The sequence below is a fragment of the Xiphophorus hellerii genome, chromosome 7 (assembly GCF_003331165.1).
Source record: "Xiphophorus hellerii strain 12219 chromosome 7, Xiphophorus_hellerii-4.1, whole genome shotgun sequence".
NCBI classification, from domain to species: Eukaryota; Metazoa; Chordata; class Actinopteri; order Cyprinodontiformes; family Poeciliidae; genus Xiphophorus; species Xiphophorus hellerii.
This window is the reverse complement of record NC_045678.1, coordinates 3,173,359-3,197,972: the sequence shown is the minus strand read 5'-3', so window position 1 is coordinate 3,197,972 and position 24,614 is coordinate 3,173,359. Positions and strand designations below refer to the sequence as shown.

Here is a 24,614-nt window from a genome sequence, read left to right as displayed (position 1 = left end):
GTCTCGTGTGCTAGAGAACAAACAGGATTTTATTGAAGATTTGAGAAACAAAGTTCATGCTCCCGCACGGTTTGAAGTTGTTTGATTGAGGTTTTGTTCAAGTAGAAATACACTGCTGATTAACACACAGTCAACAAAACAAGCAAATTTATGTCTGACATGAGTTCATCACACAAACAGCAAACCCTCTCATTATTTTGACCTTTAATATCTGAGCTAGGATTTCATAATGCAAAACCGGATTTAGGTCTAGACTATGACTGGGTGATTTTAACATGAATATGCTTTGATCTAAAAACCACTCCATTGTAGCTCTGTGTGTATGTTTAGGTTCATGGCGTTCTAAAAGTAGAACCTCTGCCTCATTCTTAATTATTTTTGGAGCGTCAAATAAGTTTTCTTCCAGGATTGTCCTGCATTTAGCTTCATCCATCTTCCTTCTAAGTATGACCTGTTTTTGTGTCCATGCTGAAGAAAATCATCCCACAACATGATGCTGCCATCATGCACAAAATTATTTTGCTACAATTAACATTTTGCATGTGTAAATAGGCTATGTCATTGTTTTTCTATAATTAAACAAAAGCTCCATCACTGAAATAGTTGTAAATTTGCCCTGAAAACCATTGATGAGACTATATGAGTTTAAGCTCTTCATTTCTTTGTCTGTGGTGTTCTTTTAAAAAAATATTTTAAGCTGAGAGATTCAATTAGAATAAAAAAGAAAACAGAATAACTGATTTTCAGTGGCAATGAAAAAAGGTTCAGAGTGTCTAAGAGGTTAAAGTTATGTTGTGTAAAGCTTACTTAACATCAGCAGCGGTTTTGTGTGTCAGTGTGTGTGCTTACAGTGAAGAGAAGATTTTTACACTGTGGTGTTGTGACACCATTTATCTCCAGCACTTCATAATGAATTACAGAATTTATATAAGAAAAGAAAGAATAACAGGATGTTAGTTCTCTATCAAAATATCTTATCATTTTATATACAGTATGTTATTGATATAGATTAAGAAACTAAGCAATTTATCTGCATGCACTGATGACATCCAGAGGTGGGTAATAACTAGTTACATTTACTCAGTTACATTTACTAGAGTAACTTTATTGAAAAAAATTTACTTTTAGGAGTAGTTTTACTACACCGTACTTTTTAATTTTACTTGAATAATATTATAGTAAAGTATCACTACTCTTACTTGAGTGAACTTTCTGGATACTTTACTCTTAATATAATTTCAAGCATTTAAAAGGGCTTCTTCAAATTTGCTGTAATGCAGACCACTACAGGGGATACTTCCTGCCCATAGCCATCAATATCTACAACACAACTCTTTGAAGGACATTGAATAATATGAGCTACAACAGAAATTAATATCCCTGCTTTAGGATAAATAAAGTATTTTTCAATTGAATTCAATTTGAAGTGAATGTGTCAGTACTAGAACCAAAGCCAATATATGGTAAGCGGATATGAAAGTGGGAAAACATTTTTGTCTTGTAATTAGGCTTAAGAAAGTTGCGTATGCGCGCGTTTTAACTGAAAACAGTGAACCTGCCTGAACCTGCGTGAGAAGACACTGAAACCGGAGCCAGCATCTCGTGACTCTCGGGTATGCGCTTAGGCGCGTGCTCAAACGTCACTACTCTCATCCAACGAGTGGGTTGACCGACCAATTAAAGCGTTCAGTGGATACGGATCGACCAATAGCAAAGATGAAGGGAGGTGACGTCAATGTGGCTAGCATACCACCGCTGTATGCCTGTGAACTTGTCGCAGCAGGCGAAAGAAGAAACCGTCAAAGAAAGAAGATGGCGAGAGGCGGCCGCAGCTTACGGAGAGTAGCAGAGTACCTGAAGCAGTTACCGAGCACAGCGAGCCGGGAAATTCAGGCCAGGAATAATGTCAGGTAAAGAAGTAGCCTGTTTGCTGTCGACTAAACCCGAAGGAGTTTGGGGAGAAACACCCAAGGCTCCCAGCACACCCAGGCAGCAACCGGAGCCTTAGCGAACTTACTCTGTTCACTTTGAGGGACAAAAAGCTTGGTTTATTGATAACTAAATGTGCCAGAATTTAAATAACTGCACTATTTTTAAAGTTAATCTTTAAATGGCTGTATCTGATAAGAAGAACTTCGTTTTTTTTCAAAGACTGAAACGTCAGGGGCGTTGCTAGGGGAAAAGCCGATTTGGGCTGGGGTCTACAAATATTCTAATCAGTCACTAAGTACTTTGGCTATGAGCTACATTTAGTCCAATAGATCCCGTATGTATCATAATGTGATGTACATTAACTTGCTGCTTCTCGCACAAAATTTGCCCACAGTCACTTTGTTGCTGTTCAAATCTGAAACCAAAATAAGTCAGGAAAAACACTGATACTGTGATTGCTATTTCAGCCTCAATAGTCAAGAATTCATTAATTCTAATCTATTAATGACACCAACAGATTGATAAAGTTATCTGCCCTCGGATGCGATTTCAATCTCGACATGGTCTAGAATGTAGTGTCAACGATGACCTGGATCACCAAATATTCCTGTCTTTAATAGACGCTAATTCAAGCAGTATATTCTCTATCACATAGTTATTACAGGTTTCCTTTATAAGTCTCTGTGATATATAGGTATGATTTTTCTGCACCCTGTTGAGTTGATTGCTCGTCACGGTCAGCCATTTCTTTTGTGGTACACCTGTGTGAGGTCAGAACAAAGTGTCAGCTGTCTCATGTTCCAGGTACTGGTGAACTGGCTCCTGTTGAAGGTCTTCTTTAGGAACAGGTGGTCAGACGACACTTCATGACAAACATCTACTGGTGACATAATGTTATGTCAGCTCATAAAGTTATAATTGGATATCTATTTATTTTTTTAAGCTATTATGTAAGAGGTATGTGCAGGGGTGTAGCTCTAAAGAAACTAATGCTGCAGATAATCTTCCTAATGCGTAAAGCCTTGAGGATATGAGGTTGCTGTGGTTTTGGATTACAGTGTGATTTTAGTTTTGGAGTATTTGTATGTTTTGCATTCCTGTGACTTTTTCAGTGTTTTCAGTCTCATTTTCCCCTCTGTGTTCATTCTGTTCCCATTTCTTTGTGTTTTAATAGTCTGTATGCTAGTGTTGCACAATATATCGGCTTTTTTTTTTTTTTTTTTTTACCACTTCAGTATCCATCTGATAAATAAATCTGGGCCAGTATTAACAAATGTTTCTGTTTCTGTTTCTGACAGCAGAGGGGCTTGGTCGTGTGGTATTTGTTTGGTCATGGAACTGGAAGATATTTTAAATATCCAAAATAAAACAGTGTTTTAAATAAATAAAAAGAAAATGCAAACCATACAAAAACTAAACCATAAATATGTTATATAATAGATTATTAGTTTCTATAAGTGAAATAAATTAGCTTAAAAAATATTAATGATTATTGTGATTTATTGTTTATTGTGACAGGCGTAACACTAGCAAGGCTAACTGCTGATAAAAGAAGCTAAAGTCAGTTTGAAATGCCTCCTCTGATCGTTTTGTTTTTGTCTACAACAGTAAAACTTTGCTTTACAATGAATAGTCCTTTAACAAACACAGCATCACATTGACTGCTCTTAATTTCAGTAATAAGTGACTGTTCACTGCAGGAAGGCTAGAACATAGTTTCAATTCTGTTATATTTTCTTCTTTTATTCTACTCTTGAAATTAGGCTAAAATCAATATTGACTTATTTTCCTGATGTCGTTTGCACCATTCTGATAAAATTGTAGACATCATTGATGTATTTATTGAATAATTCATAAATGTTTCAAAGTATTTTGGACTGTGATAGAAAGTTTTGCAGAAACCCTCCGCGTCCATGGGGCAGGGAAACATCTGGTGCCAGGGACCCAGCTATAGGGTGGACTGCCAGGCACGTCGAGCCAATGAAAGCAGCCAGCCCCGTCCCTCAGCAGCGGCCAATCACAGACAGCAGCCCCACATGCCGCCGCTGTCACGGTAGCAGGACCCCATTTAAGGTGCAAGCTCAGGGCTGCAGTGTATGTTACAAGTCAGCGTGTTCCCCCTGAGGATTAACAGAGTCCTCATTCATGCCGTCAAGACGGATCTGGGTCAGACCTGTTCACTTGATTCCAGAAGCGCTGGAGCAGAAACTCCAGTTGTGATAACTGATCAGTCATTTATTAATTAATTAGTTTCAAATTTCAACACTTTCCATTGCTTTTTTTTTCAGTTTAAATTGATTTAATCAAAAATCAAAGTAAAAAACGCATTTTTTCAGAACAACTTTTAATGTACCTTTTGCATTCTTGTTGTTTGTTTTTACTATGTATTTAAGTATTTTTTCTTTTAAGATTTAGTTGGATGTACTCAAGTGTTCTGTTTTTAATTTTGCTTGATTCCTGTAGAGTTTTTAGAACAGTGCAATGCAAATAAAATTTATTACTATTATTATAAATACATTATTTTAGCTTTACATTTGTGTTTCTAAATTGCCACACCTATATGGCAAACATATTAGAAGAGAACATTTCTAAACGTTTGAGTGAGAGAGCAGTCACTGTAAAACTGGGCTTTGCTGGTTTAAAACAATAAAATGATTTGGAATTGACATTTTAATCCTCGTCCATCTTTAGAGCCTGATATTAGTGATTAGTTCTATTTTAATGGTCATCATAACTGCTTGTAAACCTCAGCCTTCGTATGAATGCAAACTGTCTCAACTGCCTGAGACTGCACTGAATCTATATCAAGTTCTTTTATGTGTCTGCAGAAGATTATCCAACGATTAAAATGGCTGGTATTCAATCTTTCTTTATTCAAATAATCAGGGTTGATCAAACGCCAATTCTTCTCAAACATAAAAACTTAATCCCAGAATTACCCATCTAACACGGCTTTAAACTGATTTTGACCGCCGATAACTTTAACTTAACCTGGCTTATATTCCAACTGAAGCCTACTTCCACCCAGTTCTGGACTTTTTGTCCTCAGGAAAAGCTCAGGTGATCAGAACTGACTGGAAAAGTTTGGCTGCATGGCCATGCAGGTCTCATAAAGCTCATTGTAAAGTGTGTGACCTTGGCCTTGTTGCATTACAGAGGGTTTCTACATTCGCCTGGATGTTAAATCCTTCAACTAGACAAGGACAAATCTAATGAAACAGCTTTATTTGTAGTTCTGCTGCAGTAGAATAAAGCAACACCACCTAACTTATTTATATAAAAAAAACACTTATTGCATTACCTTGCAGTTGCTGTGTAATAATGTGTATATTTATTGTCATTGAGAACATCAGACAGTCAGAAGTAGGTCTGTCACAATAAACAATAAATCAATTAATCGTATGATAAACTAAAACAAACTCAATAATTTTCATTTGCTTGATTTATCGTTTTTATTTTTTCTCTTTCTACCAAAACTGGTCTTCAGTCTGCTGCATTGGTTTCAACTATCCCTTTTTTGAAAGACAATTTTGTCAACAGAGACTTCAGAATTCATTTAATTTGTTGTTTCTGTTTTATTTTGGATATTTAAAATGTCTTCTGGTTTCAATGGTTAAATGTTCATCAGATTTTAAAGTTTATTGATCTTTGAAAATGTGTTCTTGCATTGTTCTTCCATTATTACTATTATATTACTTGAACATTGTCGCAAAACAACAATATTATTGTTTGTCGCAATAAGTTCTGGGACAGTTTGTCGTCTGGAAAAATTTGTTGTTTTGACAGGTCAGAAGTAAACGTTGCTGAGTGAGAGAGCTCAGAACATTCACTTGAAATTTTAGTGTTAGAAATACGCCATATAGTCAGCAATATAGTCAGTTCTGCTCGTCTATTTTAGATAAAAGTAGATGAAGTTTTATAATGTTTGTGTTTGATAACTGGTATTTTTTACTTCTGATTATCATATGGTAAGATTTTAATTTCCTTTTAGAAACTGAAAATAAATATCCATATGTGCAACAATGTTCAAATCGAAACACACTCCGACAAGGGCGTCCTCATTTTTTCCACATGACTCTGTAGTTGTCCGTCATTGGTTTCTTGTGTATGAAAAGACAAAACTTAGAGAACGGTGGTGGTCAGTGGGGAAACCTCTTCCTGTGATGCATTCACTTCCTGTCCTGTTGGAAGTTTATTTCTGGAGGCGCGTCAGCTTCCTAGAAAACAGCCTGTGGAGCCAGAGTTCCTGCTGATTTATAGTGACAGTCCAGCATGCAAATGTTGGGACTTCACAGGGGTGTGTAATAATTCTCTATTTGTATTCAGAGTATGTTTGTTGTCATTTGTGCCTCAGTATTAAACTTATGACATATTTTATATATATATATATATATATATATATATATATATATATATATATATATTGCAGTATTTATAACACTTTTCAAAAGGAGAAAAAAATATAATTTTATTTTTGATGCATTGAAAAAGAGAGAGAATAAACTCCTGCATATTGAGCAGTAGAACAAGAAAATCATTTGCCATTCTTGTCACCACATTGAATTCAGAATGTTACGTTGCTTTCTAAACTTCAGCAACTGGCAATAAATATAACAGCCTGTGTGATATGTAAACTGTGATCTTTTAAAATGTATATTCTAAATTGCAGGTAAAGCAGAAATGGGTATTGTTAAAAATGCAAAACCTTGGAACCACAAAACCTCAAATAAGAACTGGCTAGTTCCAAAGTTGTGGCTTTTCGTTTTCTAGTCTGTAATTATGTTGCACAAAGTATTCATCAAAGAGGCACCTGAGGGGTTTTTGCCAACATTAAGATAGAGATTTTTCAGAAAAACCTGAAGAGATTCATCTCATGTTGTTCATCAGCCTTCATCATGCCACTTCTCTGGCTTGCTTCACTCTTTGGCCTTTATGCTTTTCTTCTTCTTCTTCACTTTGTAGAGTGAAGATGCACTGACCAGACCTTTCTGGACCATCTTTATTTCTCGTTTTATTTGAGGTCTTGCATACTGATTTTATGTCCCTTAAAAGGACAGAATTGTGTAAAGTCAACTTCTTTTTTTTTTTTTTTTTACATAATTTTGTAATATTCTCTCATCAAAAACATACCTGAAAACGGTGTCCGAGAAACGCCCTCATGTGATCACTTTGTCCCCAGAAGTGATCCCTGTTGAAGTCTGCTTGTATTTGTCGAGATCATATCAAAGTCCGCCAACTCTGACGTAAAGTTGACATGCTGCACTCTTTATCCCTCAGCTAGACTGACTTTAGATCATAAAACCTCTGCTGTCTCCTATGACAGAGAGCAACTTTTCCATTACAAATCTGCGCAAATATTTGTCTATTTTCGACTAATGTCGAAAAAACACTTTCGCAATTGCGGTGCTTCCATTAAATAAGAAATGAAATGAAAATTAAACTTGCATGAACTTGTTCACACGATAAGACATTCAAAATCATGGCAGCTCATGATTCGATCATGGCGGTAGCGCTCATCAGCTGTCAGAGGAGACGTGGTATTCAGATGTTGGCGTAGCTACATGTGCAGAGTTTTGGGGAAATTGTAGTTTGAAAAAAAAATAACCCCATCATCCTTCTACAACTTCTTGTCATCTTCTTTGGCGTTTCCACCAGTAGTAACATCCGTCTGTTCATCACGTGACTCGTGAAGTGAAGAAAGTGTTCCCATTGCAGTTCTGTGAAATATGTGAATATTTTGATGCTTCCAAAAGAACACCTCAACTTAGTGCAAAAAACTTTATAGGAATTTCTTTTTTCCCCCCGAAATTGGCGTGAATCCATTAAGCTAATTTATTTTTGTATTTTCAAGTTGTGCAATTTTATGGTTAGTGGACATGCAGTGGTGCTCCTCTTTAAGCTCTGGTCTTTAGTCTAGTGTTTACCGCCCTGTTTCTGCTGACTAACTGAAAATATCTGGGGTTGTGTTGAGGACAAATCGAACAAGGTTTCCAAACTGAAAGTGTCTCTTAGTCTACAAGCCTCACCTTCTGTCCCTCTGTTTGCTTGCCGACCAGATACCTGTCGTCATGTGGCATCCTGATGACGCGCGTGCCTCCTCTGCTGGGCGGAGCCATGTCCTGTCGGCCCATCGTCCTGCCGACACGCAGCTTCTTCAACCTCACCGACTCCTTCTCCAAGAGGAAGGAGTACTCAGAGAGACGCATCATCGGGTACGTTAGCGCCGTTTACCAGCTGTTTTCATTCATTCTTTGTGTGTCTTTTACTGAGTGGTGGTTTCTTACTCTGTTGTAAGATCTTATTTTCTGCTGTCAGATCAGCTACAGACAGGCCTGATTTAATACTTACGGTACTTTACCAAATTTGCAAAGTCTAAAGTATGGGAAGGATCTAGGAGGAGGTGGGGGAGCTCAATATTTTTTACAGATTATCTGTTTGAGATTAAACTGTTGGGACATAGTGACAGTTTTATCAAATATGTCAGTTTTTTATTTTTTTAACTAAAAGTTACATGCAGTTGCATCACGTCTGCTTACTTTCATACTGAACCTGGCTCAGGTTCTGGTTCCGAGGAGCAAAATCTGCTGCTTCTCTCTCATTTCCAGCTGTGCACTGCCTGTCAGCAGGCTGAAGGAGGGCAACCAATTTCTTCTCTCTCTCCCAAAAACCCAGTACAGCTGTAAAAATGCATTCATGGGAAATGCTTCAATTATGATGTAGGAACAAAATCTTCCTGGGTTTTTTAAGTATATTTTTCTTCTAAACCAATTGTAAAGTGATACAATAATAAATAACTCTTATTGATGGCATTATTAAAGCTGGAGTTATTATTGTTAGATAAATTGTCTTAGTTTTGTTGTGTTTTGTGTGTAATTATTGTTTTTTAACGGGGTTCAGTTAGCATGTTAGCTACACCTTATTCTTCTGTCCCCCCTCCCCCACATATTTCTACTCCAAGAACCACGTCATGCTAGTAAAGGAAATCTCCGACTAGCTGCTGCTCTGAAGGTCAGGCCAGGATGATTACAGGGAAGAGATGGAAACGGAGGACATTAGCAATGTCCATTACTAGACTTGCACGCTAGTTTTTTTTTGTGAGGAACAATTCATTCATTAGAGAAGGTGCTGCTCGGCTTTAAATAAAGAAAAACATTTCAACTGACTGAAACGCAGATTGTGGAGAAAAACCTGAAAAACAACATCTGCTCACAGTAAGCAAAAACTTCAGTGCCTCGAGGACGTCCACAGGCTCTTTATGACTTTTAATGAGCGGGATAAATTCAGATCTCAGCAGGACCCTTAGCGTTGTGTTCTGGCCCCGCTTAAAGGGGCAGCAGTGTTTTTGTTTTTTTTGTTTTTTTTAGGTCAGTTGTACATCCTTTTTTTGGTAAAAGCAGCGTTTTACGGAATGCATTGTTCTCCGGATGGTGCTTCCTCAGAGTAACACCGGCAGACACACTGCCAATTCATATGGAGCAGATTAGGTTTGGTTTCACACTGTCACAGAAAACAAAGAACACAATCCCGTCTTTGTGTCTCAATCTGCAACAAAATGAAACTCTTCTCGGCGAGATCAGTGTGAGGCCCAGGAAGGAATGGGATGGAAAGCTCCACTGTACTTTACTGAAGATGGAGCTGAAATATGAATTAATGATTGTTTGAGTAATCGATTATTCCTTTAATTCAGGCGAATAATCGATTAATCAAATAGAAGATTTGGCATATACTACAGATTTTTTATTTAATCATTTAAGTCTATTTTGTATACTATTGAAAATGCACAAAAATGCAAAGAAGCAAATAATTAAATTCCTTTTTTAAATGGCAAAGTATTTTTTTATTGCTAAAAATGCAATAACAAAGCATTTATCTAGTAAATGTTTGATTATTTGTAGCAAAGAATGCATTTTCAGCATCTGTCAGTACTTCTGACATCAACGTGAAAAGCTCAGCCTTTTCTGTTTGACTTATCCACAGTACATTCTAGGGCTGAAACAATTGATCACATTAATCATGATTAGTCAGTTATTGAAAAAAACATCAGTTAATATAGTAATCGTTTAATAATTAAACTACAGTCTAACAAAGGCCATTTTCTGAAAGGACAACACAGTTAGAGCAGTAATTAATCCAAAACTGTCCAAAGAATACACAATTTTACCTTTAAGAAGACAAACCTTCATCTAAGAAGAAGATTTGTTTGATACAAATAATCAAGTGTATGCTGATGTAACACTCTTATTGGTTAAATAAAAAGTCTGCAGAATTTGAATTGCTAGCTGTAGCCTTACAGTGTAGGGCTGATCTGTTGATTATATTTTGGATTAACCACCAAAGGGAGCTGAAGAGATTTTTTTTTTAAAAGACTTTGAACCAGGTGAAGCTAAAACGGTCGCTTGGAGAGTTCTGGGTAGAACAGATTTACAGACAAAGAAGTTGTCTGGTTTTTTTGCATCTTAAATGTAAAATGTATTTAGTCTTTAATTGCTCTGGCTGTGTTGTTCTTTCAGCAAATGGCCTTTTTAAGAGTCTGTATACTCTAGTTAATCATTTGACGATTATTTGAACAATCGATTAATCACGTTTAATCTGATTAATTGTTTCAGCCCTGCCCAGAGCTGTTTTGCCCTGTCATTGCCGTCCTTCACAGGTTGAACTTTCATACTTTAAGTACCCGGAACGCCTCACTGTCCGCATGTATGAGTGACGCACTAAGTGTTCCACACAGAGGTCATAATCACTAAATCTGCAGGTATAAATAGACACCAGAAGGTGCCAGCTATTTTCCCCCCAGCTGGAACTGGACATTGTCTCTGCGTGTCCCTCACTCTGCACGTCCTAGCTCTATTCCAGAGCTTCACAATCACCACGTCTGATCTTAATTTAATTGTTTCTTTTTTTTACCCCCAACTGGCGTCCACGCTCCTCTCTCTCCTCAGTCATGGGTCCTGCATCGTCCCGTCCTGTTGGGTGTTGCGTCACATGAACCGCCCACTGACCTTCACTCCCCTCCCTGTTCTGCAGGTATTCCATGCAGGAAATCTATGACGTTGTGGCGGAGGTGGAAAACTACCGCCACTTCGTTCCCTGGTGTAAGAAGTCGGACGTTGTGTTCAGGCGCTCCGGGTTCTGCAAGGCCAAGTTGTCGGTGGGCTTCCCCCCTGTGGTGGAGAACTACACCTCCCTCGTCACGACGGTGCGACCCCATCTGGTCAAGGTAACGCACAAGCATGAATAGCCCAAATACAGCGCTTCGTAAAAGTATTTACACCCTTTCATTCACCTGGATGTACTTTAGACAGACTTTTCTTGTTATAAATTTGCACAGAAATGTGAAGTCATAGGAAAATGACACAGGTTGCCAGTATACTTTAGGGGAAAAATCTGAAAAGTGCTGAAGAAATGCGGTAAATGTCGCCGGGTCCGGGAATCGAACCTGAGACAGCTGCATCGAGGACTCAAGGCCTCCAAACATGGGTCGCGCTATCCCCTACGCCACCACAGCACGCCCTCTACATCTATTTTTACCTCAATATAAATCCAGCTGTTCTCTGAAGGCCTCAGAGGTTTACTAGAGAATATTGGCCAACAAACAGCATGGAGACTTCAAGGGGTATGAAAACCTTTGCAGTGGGCTGGTTTTGAGTCGGGGTTTACAATATACCGCAAGTATCGTTATCGCAATATCATTGTGCGCAATATTTATATCGCAAAGGACTGGAGAGCAATAATTGTTGGCTAATATAGTTTGTGACTTCTGAAGTTGTATTTTTTTATTTACTCTAATGCAATGTTTAGATAGTAGGACAAAGTCTCATGTTAGCAACAGTTTTCATGTGATAGAAATGACATGCTAACGGTCACATAGAGTAGGAAGCACAGACTGGAGAGAAGAAAGCAAGCAAATATTGCAATATTTCTAATATGATGCTGCCCTATATTTGAGCATGTACATGGATGTGTGCAATGATTTGAGATATTTTATTATGGCTTAAATAATTTTTTTCCCCACAATATGAGGGGAAATAATGGGAGAAATGTACATTTTTTAAGGGAAAAAGCAGAAAAATGTAATGAAATCCATTAAGATGGGAACATTTGTTTGTCAGAAAACTGCTACAACTTGCTGAGTAAAGTTCCCAAACTGTTCCACATCTAAAGTGTGTTTAATATTCAGCGTAGTCACAAGTTCACCTTTTCAGAGGGATTTCAGCACCGACACCAATAACAGAATAGAAATAACCTTTGTTTTCCCTCGATGGGGAAAATCTAAAAACAGAAGTAACAATGACACATTTACAGCATAAGAAAAAGTTACTATATAGTTATTCACAATATCATTCTCTAATTTAAAGAAATCTGAGTTGGATCTTTTAAAACATCTACAAAATGTTGCTAAACAGCCGCTGTTTCAACAGTCCGATGTGGGCTGTAGTTGGTCTTAGCCTCTGATCATTTTGGGGGGATAAAGGCAGGGCTGAAAAAACAGATTCGTAATGGAGAAGTTTGCCATGATGGGTGAACTTTAAACAGAGTTTTTGACTGATTTCTGCTTTGTTACTTTTAAACTAAAGTTTCCAGAAACAGCTCTGTTTCCCCCTCTGCCTCTGTAGAACCTCACACATCAGTTTCTTTTTTTTTTTTTTAAATTAATCTTTTATTTGGAAAGGCAAGTTACAATTACTTTGTACAATCCAGCTTCCACCACAATGGAAGTATGAGAAGGAATAACGTAAGCCAATCCAGGGTTTTTGTATAGTAACCGAACATCCATAACAGAAGAGTGAGTGGGGGGTAGGGTGGGATTTTTCTAATGTTAGGGGAAAAACACAATCAAGAGCATAATTTTGCCCTAATCCTAAACCAGGGTACAGTACACAGCACAACAGTATTTGCATGTGATAGACATATTTAGTCCACAGGAATTACTGATTTTACAGTTTGTCCATTTAGACCAGATCCTGAAGAGTGATTCCCTTTGACCTTGAACAGAAAAAGAGAACTTCTCCAGAATGTAAATGTCCTGTACAATATTGACCCAGTCCTCAACTGTAGGTGCTTCAGGCTTTAACCATTTTCTAGTGATTGTCTTTTTGCTCGCTGCCAGAAGCATTGAAGCAGTTTTTGTTATCATCCAGAGTCCAGTTATCAAATGAAATGTTTCCTAAGTAAAGGGATTCACATTTACATGGGATTCTTTCAGCAAAGATGTTATTTAGGTGGGAACACATTTGTTCCCAAGAAACTTTAATCACCGGACAACCCCAGAAGATGTGGTGATGATTTGCCCCGTTTGTTCCGTAGAGTCTCCAGCATGTGCCTCTGCTGCTCTGATGTTTTTTCTGAACTGGAGTTACAAATTATTGAACAGTGTTTTCCCAACAGTCACCCATCAGTTTCTATAGAAAACAAACCCGTTCCACTCGAACTCAGACTTGATCTGCCTCTGTCAGGATGACTCTGCGATTTGAATGACATAACGACATAAACTTGTACAACTCATTTTTAATTAAAGTATCAATAATAATAAATGTACATATATGTGAATAAATTGCTTCCTACAGGACAATTAAAAAAAAGAATGAAACAAAAAACAGGGCAATATTTCATCATTTAATATATTTGAGCCAAAGAGCCTCTTCTGTTAGCCTGTGTCTAAGAACCGCCTGTGTCTGCAGGTCTGAGGCTTTTTGCTAGCATGTTTTCTATCATTCTTATAGCTTGATAGGAAGCCTGATCCAAACTGGCAACCCACATTCATAAAATGGTGAAATAATATTGACCACAAAACACTGTATTTATAAAAGATATCAACGTTTTTCCTACACAATCCTAACAAACGTTTTTAATGTTCTCTTCACAATATTTTTTTATTTACTATTAATCTATTTGTATGATTTGTTCTTTAAATTGCCATTTATATTATTTTTCGGTCTCAGAAAATGACTGAGGGATGAAGAGGCTGATGTCTGGTTCTTTAGGTTCTGACGGGTCTGCAGTTCCTCTCCTGATTCATTCTGTCTGATATCAAACAACCCACCGAATATCGCCGACACATTTTTTTTAATGCCCCTGTTAAACTTCACTGTAATTGTTTAGCCTGGAATGTGTGTCTTCCCACTCACAAGTAAAATAATAATAATAAATATAGGGCATAATAAAATATTATGTAATACACAAACCGTTCATTCAGTGGAGATATACAAATTCTATTTAGTCTAAAAGGTTCAAAAATTGTCCAGGTATTTTTCACATTAACATTTTGTTTTCACTTTTTTTTTTTTACCCAAAGTTTTTACAAATATAGTCTTTCACAAATGTAGCCACACTTTTTGTTAGTTGTTTCTGCTACTAAATGTTTCTTAAAAATCAGGATGTTCCTCGTTTTCCAAAGAGCGTCTTTCAATTAACAATTATCCACCACAAAAAAATCATTCCTCCCCCAATTTTCCTTCAACAACCCACAGGCTATTATTATATATGAAATAATAACCTGTAACCGTGGTAACAATAATAACCACACCCGTTGAGCAAAGGAACATCCCCAAAACAAATGTCTGACCGTCTCATCATCTCCACATTTTGGTCTGGAATATTAAGGACTTCTAGTGTCGTTTCTCTTGTATAGAAAAGCTCATGTAGGTAAACATTCATTTACCATTTGCCTAGCTAAATAAATGGATGTTATAGTCAATCTATAATCAATGGATGCTATAGTCAAGATATATAAATCAATGGATGCTATAGTCAAGCTATAATCAATGGATGCTATAGTCAAGCTATAATCAATGGATGCTATAGTCAAGCTATAATCAATGGATGCTATAGTCAAGCTATATAAATCAATGGGTGTCTGCTTCAACATGGAGTAATAGTTACCTCTTCTCAGGTATTTTGTTGGCCTGAATTGACTTTGTTTATTGTGATGTGTGACTGAACCAATTCACAGTAAAACAGATGTGACCTGATTTTGTTTTTTTTCTTAAAGTGTTCACTGCATGGCACCCATTTAAAGTGCATTTTGCATGAGCATGAAAAAACAGAGACTTCCTTTTTATGGCTGTTGTTCGTTTTCACTTGCAGGTATGTAAAATCAGGGGTGCAGCATGGATTCTTTTCCATGGACCGATTATATAATGTGTCAGTCCAACGGGGACGTAGTTGACTTTGACCATGTCTTATTTTTATATACACTCAAACATTTGCCAACAAACCACAGGAATCACCCACCGATTTCAAAAGTAACCTACAAAACGATGAATGCCCGACTTACCCAGCCTTGCAAGAACAATAGGTATCAGTGATCTTGTCCACAGCTATATTGATGTAGAGGGTGTGTGGATCTGCAGTTTTCCTCATCGAGCGAAAGCATCTTGCTGTGACGTGAACAATGTTGGAGGCATCGCGTGACTCAAACACCTTGATCTCATCCAAAAAAGATGACATGAACTTGTTGGTTCCTCTGTCCATTGTACTGTAGTAGCTGATATATTGTGAAAATCCGGTAGAAATGATGCACTAATCGAGTCAGAAATACACTGCAGAGAATCAGTCGAAGTGGAAGACGCCATGTTTACATATATACAATGCGCTGTGAGGCTTTGTTTGTGAGACTTGAGCCCACGTGGGATTTTCTAGGTCGGTTGTGGGCGGAGCTTGGTAAGGTCCATACTCCCATCCTCACTTCCGACGTCTGTCATGGCACCTCGAATTATTAAGTGACACAGTTGCAAAGGGTAAAATTTTTGGGTCATGTGGAACTGATCTGAGCGTTTCCATAGAAACGAGCAGAAAGGAGACATTGCCTCAGAACTACTGTGACCTCATTGTAGCTATGACCTCATCTGTGATGTGGTCAAACGATCAAAGAACTTCTGAGGTTATGAGGGCTTGTATTTCAAATCATCAGTTCATATTCAGTCAGCTCTTCGAACTTCAACACTGTGTCTAGCAAAGCTTTTCATTATGAACAGGATTTTAGTTGGCGTGTTTTTTCCCCTGGGTTTTGGACTTGGATATTTGGTTAGCACCAGAATGCAGAAGGTTTTTGACAAAATCTTTCCTGGTAGCAATTCAGACGAAAGTGTCTCTAAGGACGAGAGCACTGAGTCTGCATACGATGATTTCGATGCGTTCCTTTTTGAACCTTCCTCCACTGTGGAGGTTCCTTCCGAGCCTTCCCTGACTGGGAAGCAAGCTTCTCCAGCTGGGGAAGCTTGCTTCTCCCAGCATGATGATTTTGATGCGTTCCTTTTTGAACCTTCCCCGGTTGGGGAAGTTTTAGAGGAGCCTTCCTCACCAGAGATCCAAGCTTCCCCGGCTGGGGAAGCTTGCTTCTCTGAACACGATGATTTTTGTGCTTTTCCTTTTGGTCCTTCACCGGCTGGTAAGGACCCCGAAGTTGAATCCGAAGGCTCAACTTTTGCTCGGACGAAGACGGCACAAGAAGACTGGACCCATGAAAAGAGCGCTGTCCAGACCACTGATATAGGGAAGGATTTCTCCAATCTTCCCTCAGAGAAAGAAACAGTAGAGTCTGGAAACTCAAGTGCTATGTTGTCAAACGCAGCAATATATTGGTGCCATGCGGCAGTTGATACCTGGATCCATGAAGCGATCCAGGAAACTGTCCGAGGGAAGGATTCCTCCAATCTTCCCTCAGAGAAAGAAACACTTGAATCTGAGAACTCAAGTGCTATTTTGACAAACGCAGCAATAGAAGATTGGTGCCAGGTGGCAGTTGGTTCCTGGATCCAAGAAGCTATCCAGGAAACTGTCCGAGGGAAGGATTCCGCCAATCTTCCCTCAGAGAAAGAGACAGTTGAGTCTGAGAACTCAAGTTTGGCTTTGACCAAGGCAGCACAAACTGATGGGACACAGGCCCCCATTGATTGCTGGATCCAGGTACCGAGTGCTGCCACTGACATAGAGAAGGATTCCTCCAATCTTCCCTCAGGGGAGACAGTTGAGTCTGGAAAGTCAAGTGTCGCTTTGACGAGTGAACAACTAGAAGCTTGGACCTGTGAAGAGAGCACTTTCCAGAGCATAGGAGTACAACTTCTGTTACTGTTGTTTTTTGTTTTGAGTTTCTTGTGCTTTTTATTTTTATTACGGTTTTGCTTTTACTTTAGTGTTTTTTTCTGGGGTTTATTGTTTCTGTACACTGTTTATAAACTTGCTTCTTTTTTCAGTTCGGTTTCAGAAATATTTTAATGAGAATTACTACATTTTTTTAAATTGTTACCCCGCTATAAAAATCCCAGTTTTAGAACATCCTATGTGTTGATGAACTGGACTAAATTGTTCAAAATGGGTAAAACAGCAGTAAGTGTGAACCAAAAGATGAACTGCAGTGTAAAGATTGGACAGTTATTGAAAGGCAGAACCCTGTGAAAATAAAAACTTCTGAACAAATGGATAGTAAATTATGCGTTAATATGAGTAAATCATTTCTATAGAATTGGGAACTGGAACATTAGATGAGTATGTGAATTATTTCCCTCCTTGCTGAGAAGGTAGTAAACATTAAAAAAAAAGCTTCAGCAGGAATATTTTATAAAAAGGAGGTTTTAGAGGGAGAAGAGGAAATCTAAGATCAAATAATTCAGGGTGTTGTGGAAAAGAAGGACATTTGGCCAGAAACTGTCCTGAAAAACAAAACGCCTGAGTATAATTAGAATCAGCTCTGAGTGAACCAGAGTCTGATAATGAGACATCGCATCCCAAATGAGGTGAAGTGAATGAAATGGAAATTGATCAAACAAAGGAAGTTTTGCTAAATTTACACGATTTGCTATCAATGGTTAACATTAAGCCTGAAATAACTATTGGTTATTGGGAAAAAGATCTTTTTGTGTGACACTGGTGCATGAGGAGCTACTTGTAGAGAATCAACACTAAACTGTAATAAGACATGATTAAAAGCAACTACAGAAAGAAGAGAGTGTTGCAAATAAAAATAAGCAGGAGGAAGCAACAAGTATGTTTATTTAGACTAGAGAACAATGAAGCACCAGGGAGGAGTTGCAACTCCTGCTCACAGCAGCTTGCAGCAGTTCAGCAGGGGAGAACAGGCAGAAGCTGCAGCGGTGCTGCAACTCCAACCCCCACCAGGTCCAACTGACCACCATATGAAGCCCCCTGGCAAAACACTAGTGCATGATAAAAAAGTTACAACTTTAGAAGTAAAGCAACAGAAGACTCCCAAATTTTAAAATGAAATGAAACTAAAACGTGCAACTTCATCCTGTTGGAGCATTTTTAAAAACCTCACAAGTCAGAAGTAGTTTTTTTTAAGCTTGTTGTTGAGAGGAGCCATGTTTTCATTTAAAACTGTGCACATTCCCCAGCTTTAGGCTAACGTCCTTATTTAGCAACAAAGTCTCTGAAAGAATTTTAAATGGAAAGAATGAAGTTCTTCTCATCCCCCAGAGCAGATCAGTTGGAAATTCACAACCTGAGCAACCTGTCTGACATTAGGAGAGGATTGAAAAGGTTTTTAATACTCAGGAGTGGCTGAAACCTTGAGTATTTGATGAGCAGCTTGTGTTCATTTCATGACCCGCTCTGTGATCCTGACACAACCACTTCAGATCTGTTCCAACTCTAACGAAAAGTTAGAACCACGTTTTGGACACAGATTGGAATCAACCGGATTTTCCTGTGATCAGCCAATCAGATCAGTTGTTTTTTTTAAAACTATTTTATTAAATGAATCAGAACTGTTATTGTTATGTACTTTGATGCACCTTGCTTTGTGTTCAATCAGATAGTGGTCAAAATCCACAAATGGAGCATTTCTTAGGAAATAAAACCAGTTAAAATTGGAATCGTTAGTTAAGAACTAAAGATGAATCGGTTTGGACTCAGGACTTTCATTTACATACTTCTGGGGACTACTGTGGTATTTGTTTTCTACATTTAAACATAACTCTCACATTAGCTGGAAAAATAACCCAACCCAGCTCTTTTTAAGCTGATTGACTTTGGAGGTGAAAACAAATCCAAGAGACTAAAAGCTGTAAACCACAAAAGGACAGGATGTTCCTCTGAGCCTGACTGAGCAGCAGGTCTCAGGTTGTTCTGTGATTTGTGAGCCCAGGAGTGTTGAGGTCAGAACAAAGAGTGTGGAACCAGCTGCTCCAAACAGCCACACCTCCCTCCCTGGACGGACGGCTGGAGGAAATATTAGGTTAAAGGTCAGATTTTTGGGGCAACGATACCAGAAGGTTTCAGATTGTAAATAAATGAGTGAGGTGTCACTCTGTCAGTGGAAGTTTGAAGCCACCTAAATGGGTTTATGTGTGTGTGTCCTTAGGCGTCTTGTTCAGACGGGAAGCTGTTCAACCACCTGGAGACGGTGTGGCGTTTCAGCCCGGGCCTCCCTGGTTACCCTCGGACCTGCACCGTGGATTTTGCTGTGAGTAAAGTAAACCATTCACACTAAAGTCTGTTGGAGGTTGGGTTTAATTAGTACTATAGATGACCAAGCAAAAAACTGATGGCATTTTAGCAAAACATTGTAATTGAGCATCAAGAGTAGCTGTGTGAATGTAGCCATACAGACATTAGCTGCTTTTCCATTACAAATGTGCAACATTATGTCAATATTACGCTAAAGTTGAAAAAAGACCATTTCACTGACAATTTCAGACTGTTTTTTTTAAATTAGGAAGCGCAATTAAAATCACAGGTGAATAAGTTTGTTGACGTGATAAGTTATTAAAAAACACGAGGCGCCATCATCCTCCAACTACTTCCTGTTGTCTCCTTCACAGTGTCCACTGTTGATCATGTGACTGGTGAACCAGATAACACCATAACTGAATTTACTGGGCGATAAATTGTCCCAGTAGTTATTGCGATAAACAATAATATTGTTGTTTTGAGACCATTTTTAAGTAACATAATGGTAATTTCATAATAATGCAAGAACATATTTCTCATAGATCAATAAACTCTGGACCTGGAAAACATTTTAAAATATCCAACATAAATAAACGAAACAACAGAAACGACAAATAAAATAAAATGAAGCATAAAGTCTCTGCAAACAAAACTGTCCTTCAAAAAAAAAAAAAAGAGACCAAAGAACCAGCATGAAGACTTTTGTCATCTAGTTTTTGACAGAAAGAGACAAAATAGAAAAACGATAAATCATGCAAATTAAAATGATTGAGCTTGTTTTAACTTATTATGCAATTGATTTATTGTTTATTGGGACAGCCATACTCGTGATACAAAAAGAAGTGTTTCCATTGTAGTGTTAAAAAATAAACCAATTTCAATGCAGCCAAAAAACACCCACTTCATCCTAGCACTGAATTGTTTTTTTAATCAAAAACAAGTATTTTCTGAACTTGGCATGTTTCCATTAAGTAGATTTATTTTCAAAATGTCAAATTGTGCAACTTTATGGCCAAATGGAAACGCAAGTGTGTGTGACAACGCAGTTTCCCTGCGACCACATGTTGTCAGAAATGTTTGCTAACTTGAAGCCTGCCCCCTGTCCAGATCTCCTTCGAGTTCCGCTCCCTCCTCCACTCCCAGCTCGCCAACGTCTTTTTCGACGAGGTGGTGAAGCAGATGGTGTCGGCGTTCGAGCGCCGCGCCTCAACAATACACGGCGCCGAGACGCCCATCCCCCGCGAGCTGATGTTCCACGAGGTCCACCACACGTAGCACCCGCTGCCGACCTCCTACCCCCCGTCGCCCCGCCCACCAGCTTCACACGACAACACAAGAGAAACACAACGCCAAAGAGCCAGAGGACCGCCGCCCCGCGCAGTGCCTTTCCCACAGCAGCAAAGAACCTTTCAGGAAGCGGTTGCCAGCCGTAACCATAGAAACGGAGCAGCCCGCTCGTTTTTAAAAAGAATATCTGCACCTCCATTTAAACCGTAATGCTGTCACATCTGACAAAGCACATCAGGAAATCCAGCTGGAACCACGGAATGGCTAGCATTTTAGCGTTAGCATTTCTTAAAACTTTCTACTGATCGTCAGCTCTTTGTTGAACACTTTTCTACATGAAGTGGCCTTTTTCTAGGTGAGCCTTTTCTGGTTCCAGCTCGTCGAACCGGAGGATTTGTTGCTTGTCTTTGTCAAATCTGATTGTAAAAGTCTCCGTTAGAGGAGTTCTGAATAAATCAGCTCGTTGAGAGAAGTTGCACTGAGCGACGCTAGCCGGGCATTGAGATTGGTCTGATCGATTGGTTTATAGGGAAGTTTTTCTGTAGTTCACTATGAAGCATTTTCTAACCTCTATTTATATGAAAACACAAAGACAAAGAGGAGCATTAGAACGTATATAAAAAAAGAAAGCTAAATCTAAGAGATGTAAAGCAAAAGTGATGAATATAAAAGCTAATATAGTAAGCTAACATATTATAGAATCTATGTAGGAGGAGAGCTCCCTATGGGAGACATGACAGTTGGTACTGATGCTTGTAAAACAGGGGTGTCCAATGTGAGGCCAGGGGGCCATTTGTCGCCCTTGAAATGCTTCTGTTTGGCCGAATGGAGAAAATTCATGACTTCTTGACAATTGATAATGAAAAAAAAATCATTGAATGGAAAACATGGAAAAATGTGGAAGTTATCTGTTTTACTTTGAATAAAGCAACAGTCCAAAGCCCCTTTAATGTTTTGGATCTTTTAATGAGATACAAATAAAAAACAAATTGTGTTGTTGAGCTAGTAAAACCAAAAATAAAAATGACAAAGCAGTTTTTTCATTTCTAATTGAATGTTTAAATTTGCCAGTTTTGGCCCCCCTAAGGGCAAAGGTTTGGGCACCCCTGTTGTAAAAAGGTCAATGGTTTATAGAGGCCAGCCGAAGGGGAGCGTGCATCAGCAGGGTCCAGGTGAGGCTTTCAGGTGCATCAGGAATCTGGACGCTCCTCTGCGGCCGCTTCACAAAAACAAAATGTGATCCCACAGGTCACGCAGTCAGAACACGACCCATGTCAGGTCGCTATGGAAACGGTTATTTCACTTTTACGCTGTCTCGTAGCGTTGCGTTCGCCGTCCTTCCTAACGGAGGATGCCAAAAGTGATTCCGGTAGTTTCGGAATCAACGCATTTCTCTTCCACGCCTGCTGCAAGGGGGAAAAAAACCCCCCAAAAAATGGCAGATCGGATTTTAAAGGCACAAGCACACGAGGAAGGATGACATTTATCCCAATCTTCCTGGAACAAGCATGATCCCAGCTTGTATTTCTGCTGAGGATGTTAGAGAACCACGGATCAGGTTTTTCTTACCCATCACCGTTCCGTTTCCTTTGCTTCCTCTTTTGACAGATTCCAGTTACAAATATGCATCAAAATCAGGTTTTGTTTTTTTGTCATTTTTATTTTGTTTTTGTATCACAAATAAACTTGAGTAAACAAACTGCAACGTCAATCGGGGAAAAAAATAAAATAAAGGTGAAATTACGTAGTTTCACAAAACGAGGTCTGACATTTTGGACATAATTCAAACATTTTCTGACCAGTAGTTTTCAAAAACTGTCCTCTAGACTGCTCAGATTATAAGTTATTTTTTCCATTATTTATCTGAAAACATTTTTGAGTTTTGACTTTTTTTTTTTGCTGTCACCAATATATGACAGCATATTAAGGGCATTGTGGTATAGTAAAGAAAAAAAGAGAATTTCTGCCAAAAAAACACAGGAACTTTGAGATTAATCTCACAAATTTTCTAGAAAAGAACTTGGAAATTTCTGAGTTTGTAAAGTCAAAACATTTTAAACTTTTGGAACTCAGAAAATGTCCGAGACCAATCTCAAAAATTCCAGCGTTCATTAGTAAATGTATTTCTCCTGTTCTTTCCCCTCTCTCTTCTATCTACAATGGCCCTAATATGTTGTCGTACTAATAATAGCAGATATTTATCTTTTTTCAGTAGCTCAACTCCCAAAATCAGGTTTTATTTTTACACATATTCAACTCATTAGGAGCTCATCAGTGCATTTTCAGCATTTGATCATTAATCTCAGTGGATCATGGGGAAAACGGACCGATTCCGTTCTCAGATGGGGGGATGGGTGCTCGTCCCGGCAGCCGGTTCAGACCGGTCCGGATGTTTCCAGCTCACCTCATGTTGGCTGCTGTTTGCTCAGCTTTCATGAACCAGTCGGATGTTCAAGGCTGCGGCGCCTTTAGTCCGGCTCAGCTCGGTAAACAGAGACACGCTCTCATTAACCTCTACTCCTCCATGCTTACAGCTTCCATTGATGTCTGGAACTGGAACTGATCAGATGACAAACCATGTGTGCTATTAATGTAATTCAATCAGGAGACGCTTGGTGTATGTTTTCAGAATGATTCACATCAGTATTATTGGGACAGTGTGTGTGAAGTTGATTCAAAAGGGATGAAACTGAGGAAGGGAAGCTTGATCAGCAGATATGAGAGACTCAAGCTGCTCTCAAATTAAAGCTGCAGTATGTAATTTATTTAAAAAAAAGAAACAAAAAGCTTTTTACAAATTTGTTAAAATTAGTATGAGTAAGATAATATGAGAAAAGATGTTATCCACCTCCTTCCTGAGTTGCTACTGCCGACTGAAGAAATGCTTCGCTCCTGACCAAAAACAACCAATCAGAGCCAGGAGGAGGGGCTTAGTGCTGTCAGTCAAGCTTGTGAATGTTCTGCTATGTGTGCTAATGTCGGAGAAATGGCAAGAAAACTGTTTATCCACCGTCATTGGTGGGTATACTATCTAGCCTTAGCGTTGAGGACAGCCTCTGCTGACATTGAAGTGTGGCAGAGAAAGGGGTGATGGGAGAGTGGTGCGCATGATTGACAGCGCTAAGTCCCGCCTCCTTTCTCTGTTTGGTTGTTTCTGGTTAGCGCTGGGAGAAGACAGAGGAGATTGATTGATTTTTTTCCCCCAGAGATTCTCTCGTACTGTACTGCCACAACATGGTGACAGTTTCATGCAACTTATAAAATTATTCCAGCTTTAATGACTGAGCGAAAGCATAAAGGAACAAAACGATTAATTAGATTTGGAAGTTTGATTCTGTGGTCGACCCAAACGTCCCAACAGGAAGTTGTTTCCATGACAGTCTCAACTGTCCTGCCCACTCTGTGCCTCCAGGCCTGCTGGCTGCATATTTATCTCCAGTTGTAAAGGAACATCATCGTCATTATCTCCTATTTATTGTTTAGTTTTACCGATACAGGTTTGTCTTTTTTATTTGTAGCTGATGGTTAACATTTACACAACGCAAACATTTCAATCCTGAAGGGTAGTCTTTTGTTTTTTTTGCACAACAATGTTATCTCCTCTTTGTCAGTTTTTTTAAAAATTATTTTTATGATTGCCTTCATTGTTTTATTCAGTTTTATTGTGGCTGGTTGTAAATGTTAACTCAGGCAGCTTCAAGTGTCAGTTTGTAAATATTAGTTTGAACATCTGAGGAAGCTGTACTCTGCTTTTTAGGAGAGGATGGAGACTGGTGTGTGTGAGTGGGTTTTTTTCTGTAAAGGTCTTTGTGTGATAATGATGTCTGTGTTTTCAAAGTCTTCAGACGATGTACCAACTGCATGATGTATAAAGTACTTTTTTCTAAAAAACTAAGAAAAACGACTTCCTGTGGTTTCTTTCTCGAAGAGTGACAAAGTTTAATGCACACATTTTTCCTGACCTTTGACCTGTTTGAACAGTCAGGTGT

The 24,614-nt window shown here is 38.7% G+C and overlaps 1 protein-coding gene across 1 annotated transcript; it reads left to right on the top strand.

Annotated features, from left to right (window-relative positions):
- Positions 1 to 1,701: 1,701 nt before the first annotated feature.
- On the top strand, positions 1,702 to 24,516 carry coq10b (coenzyme Q10B). Its single transcript, XM_032567786.1, has 5 exons — positions 1,702 to 1,910; positions 7,989 to 8,144; positions 10,957 to 11,149; positions 19,250 to 19,351; positions 20,446 to 24,516. Exons 1-5 carry the CDS (start codon positions 1,717 to 1,719, stop codon positions 20,611 to 20,613), a joined length of 813 nt encoding a protein of 270 aa, XP_032423677.1. The 5' UTR covers positions 1,702 to 1,716; the 3' UTR covers positions 20,614 to 24,516.
- The last annotated feature ends 98 nt before the right edge of the window (positions 24,517 to 24,614 follow it).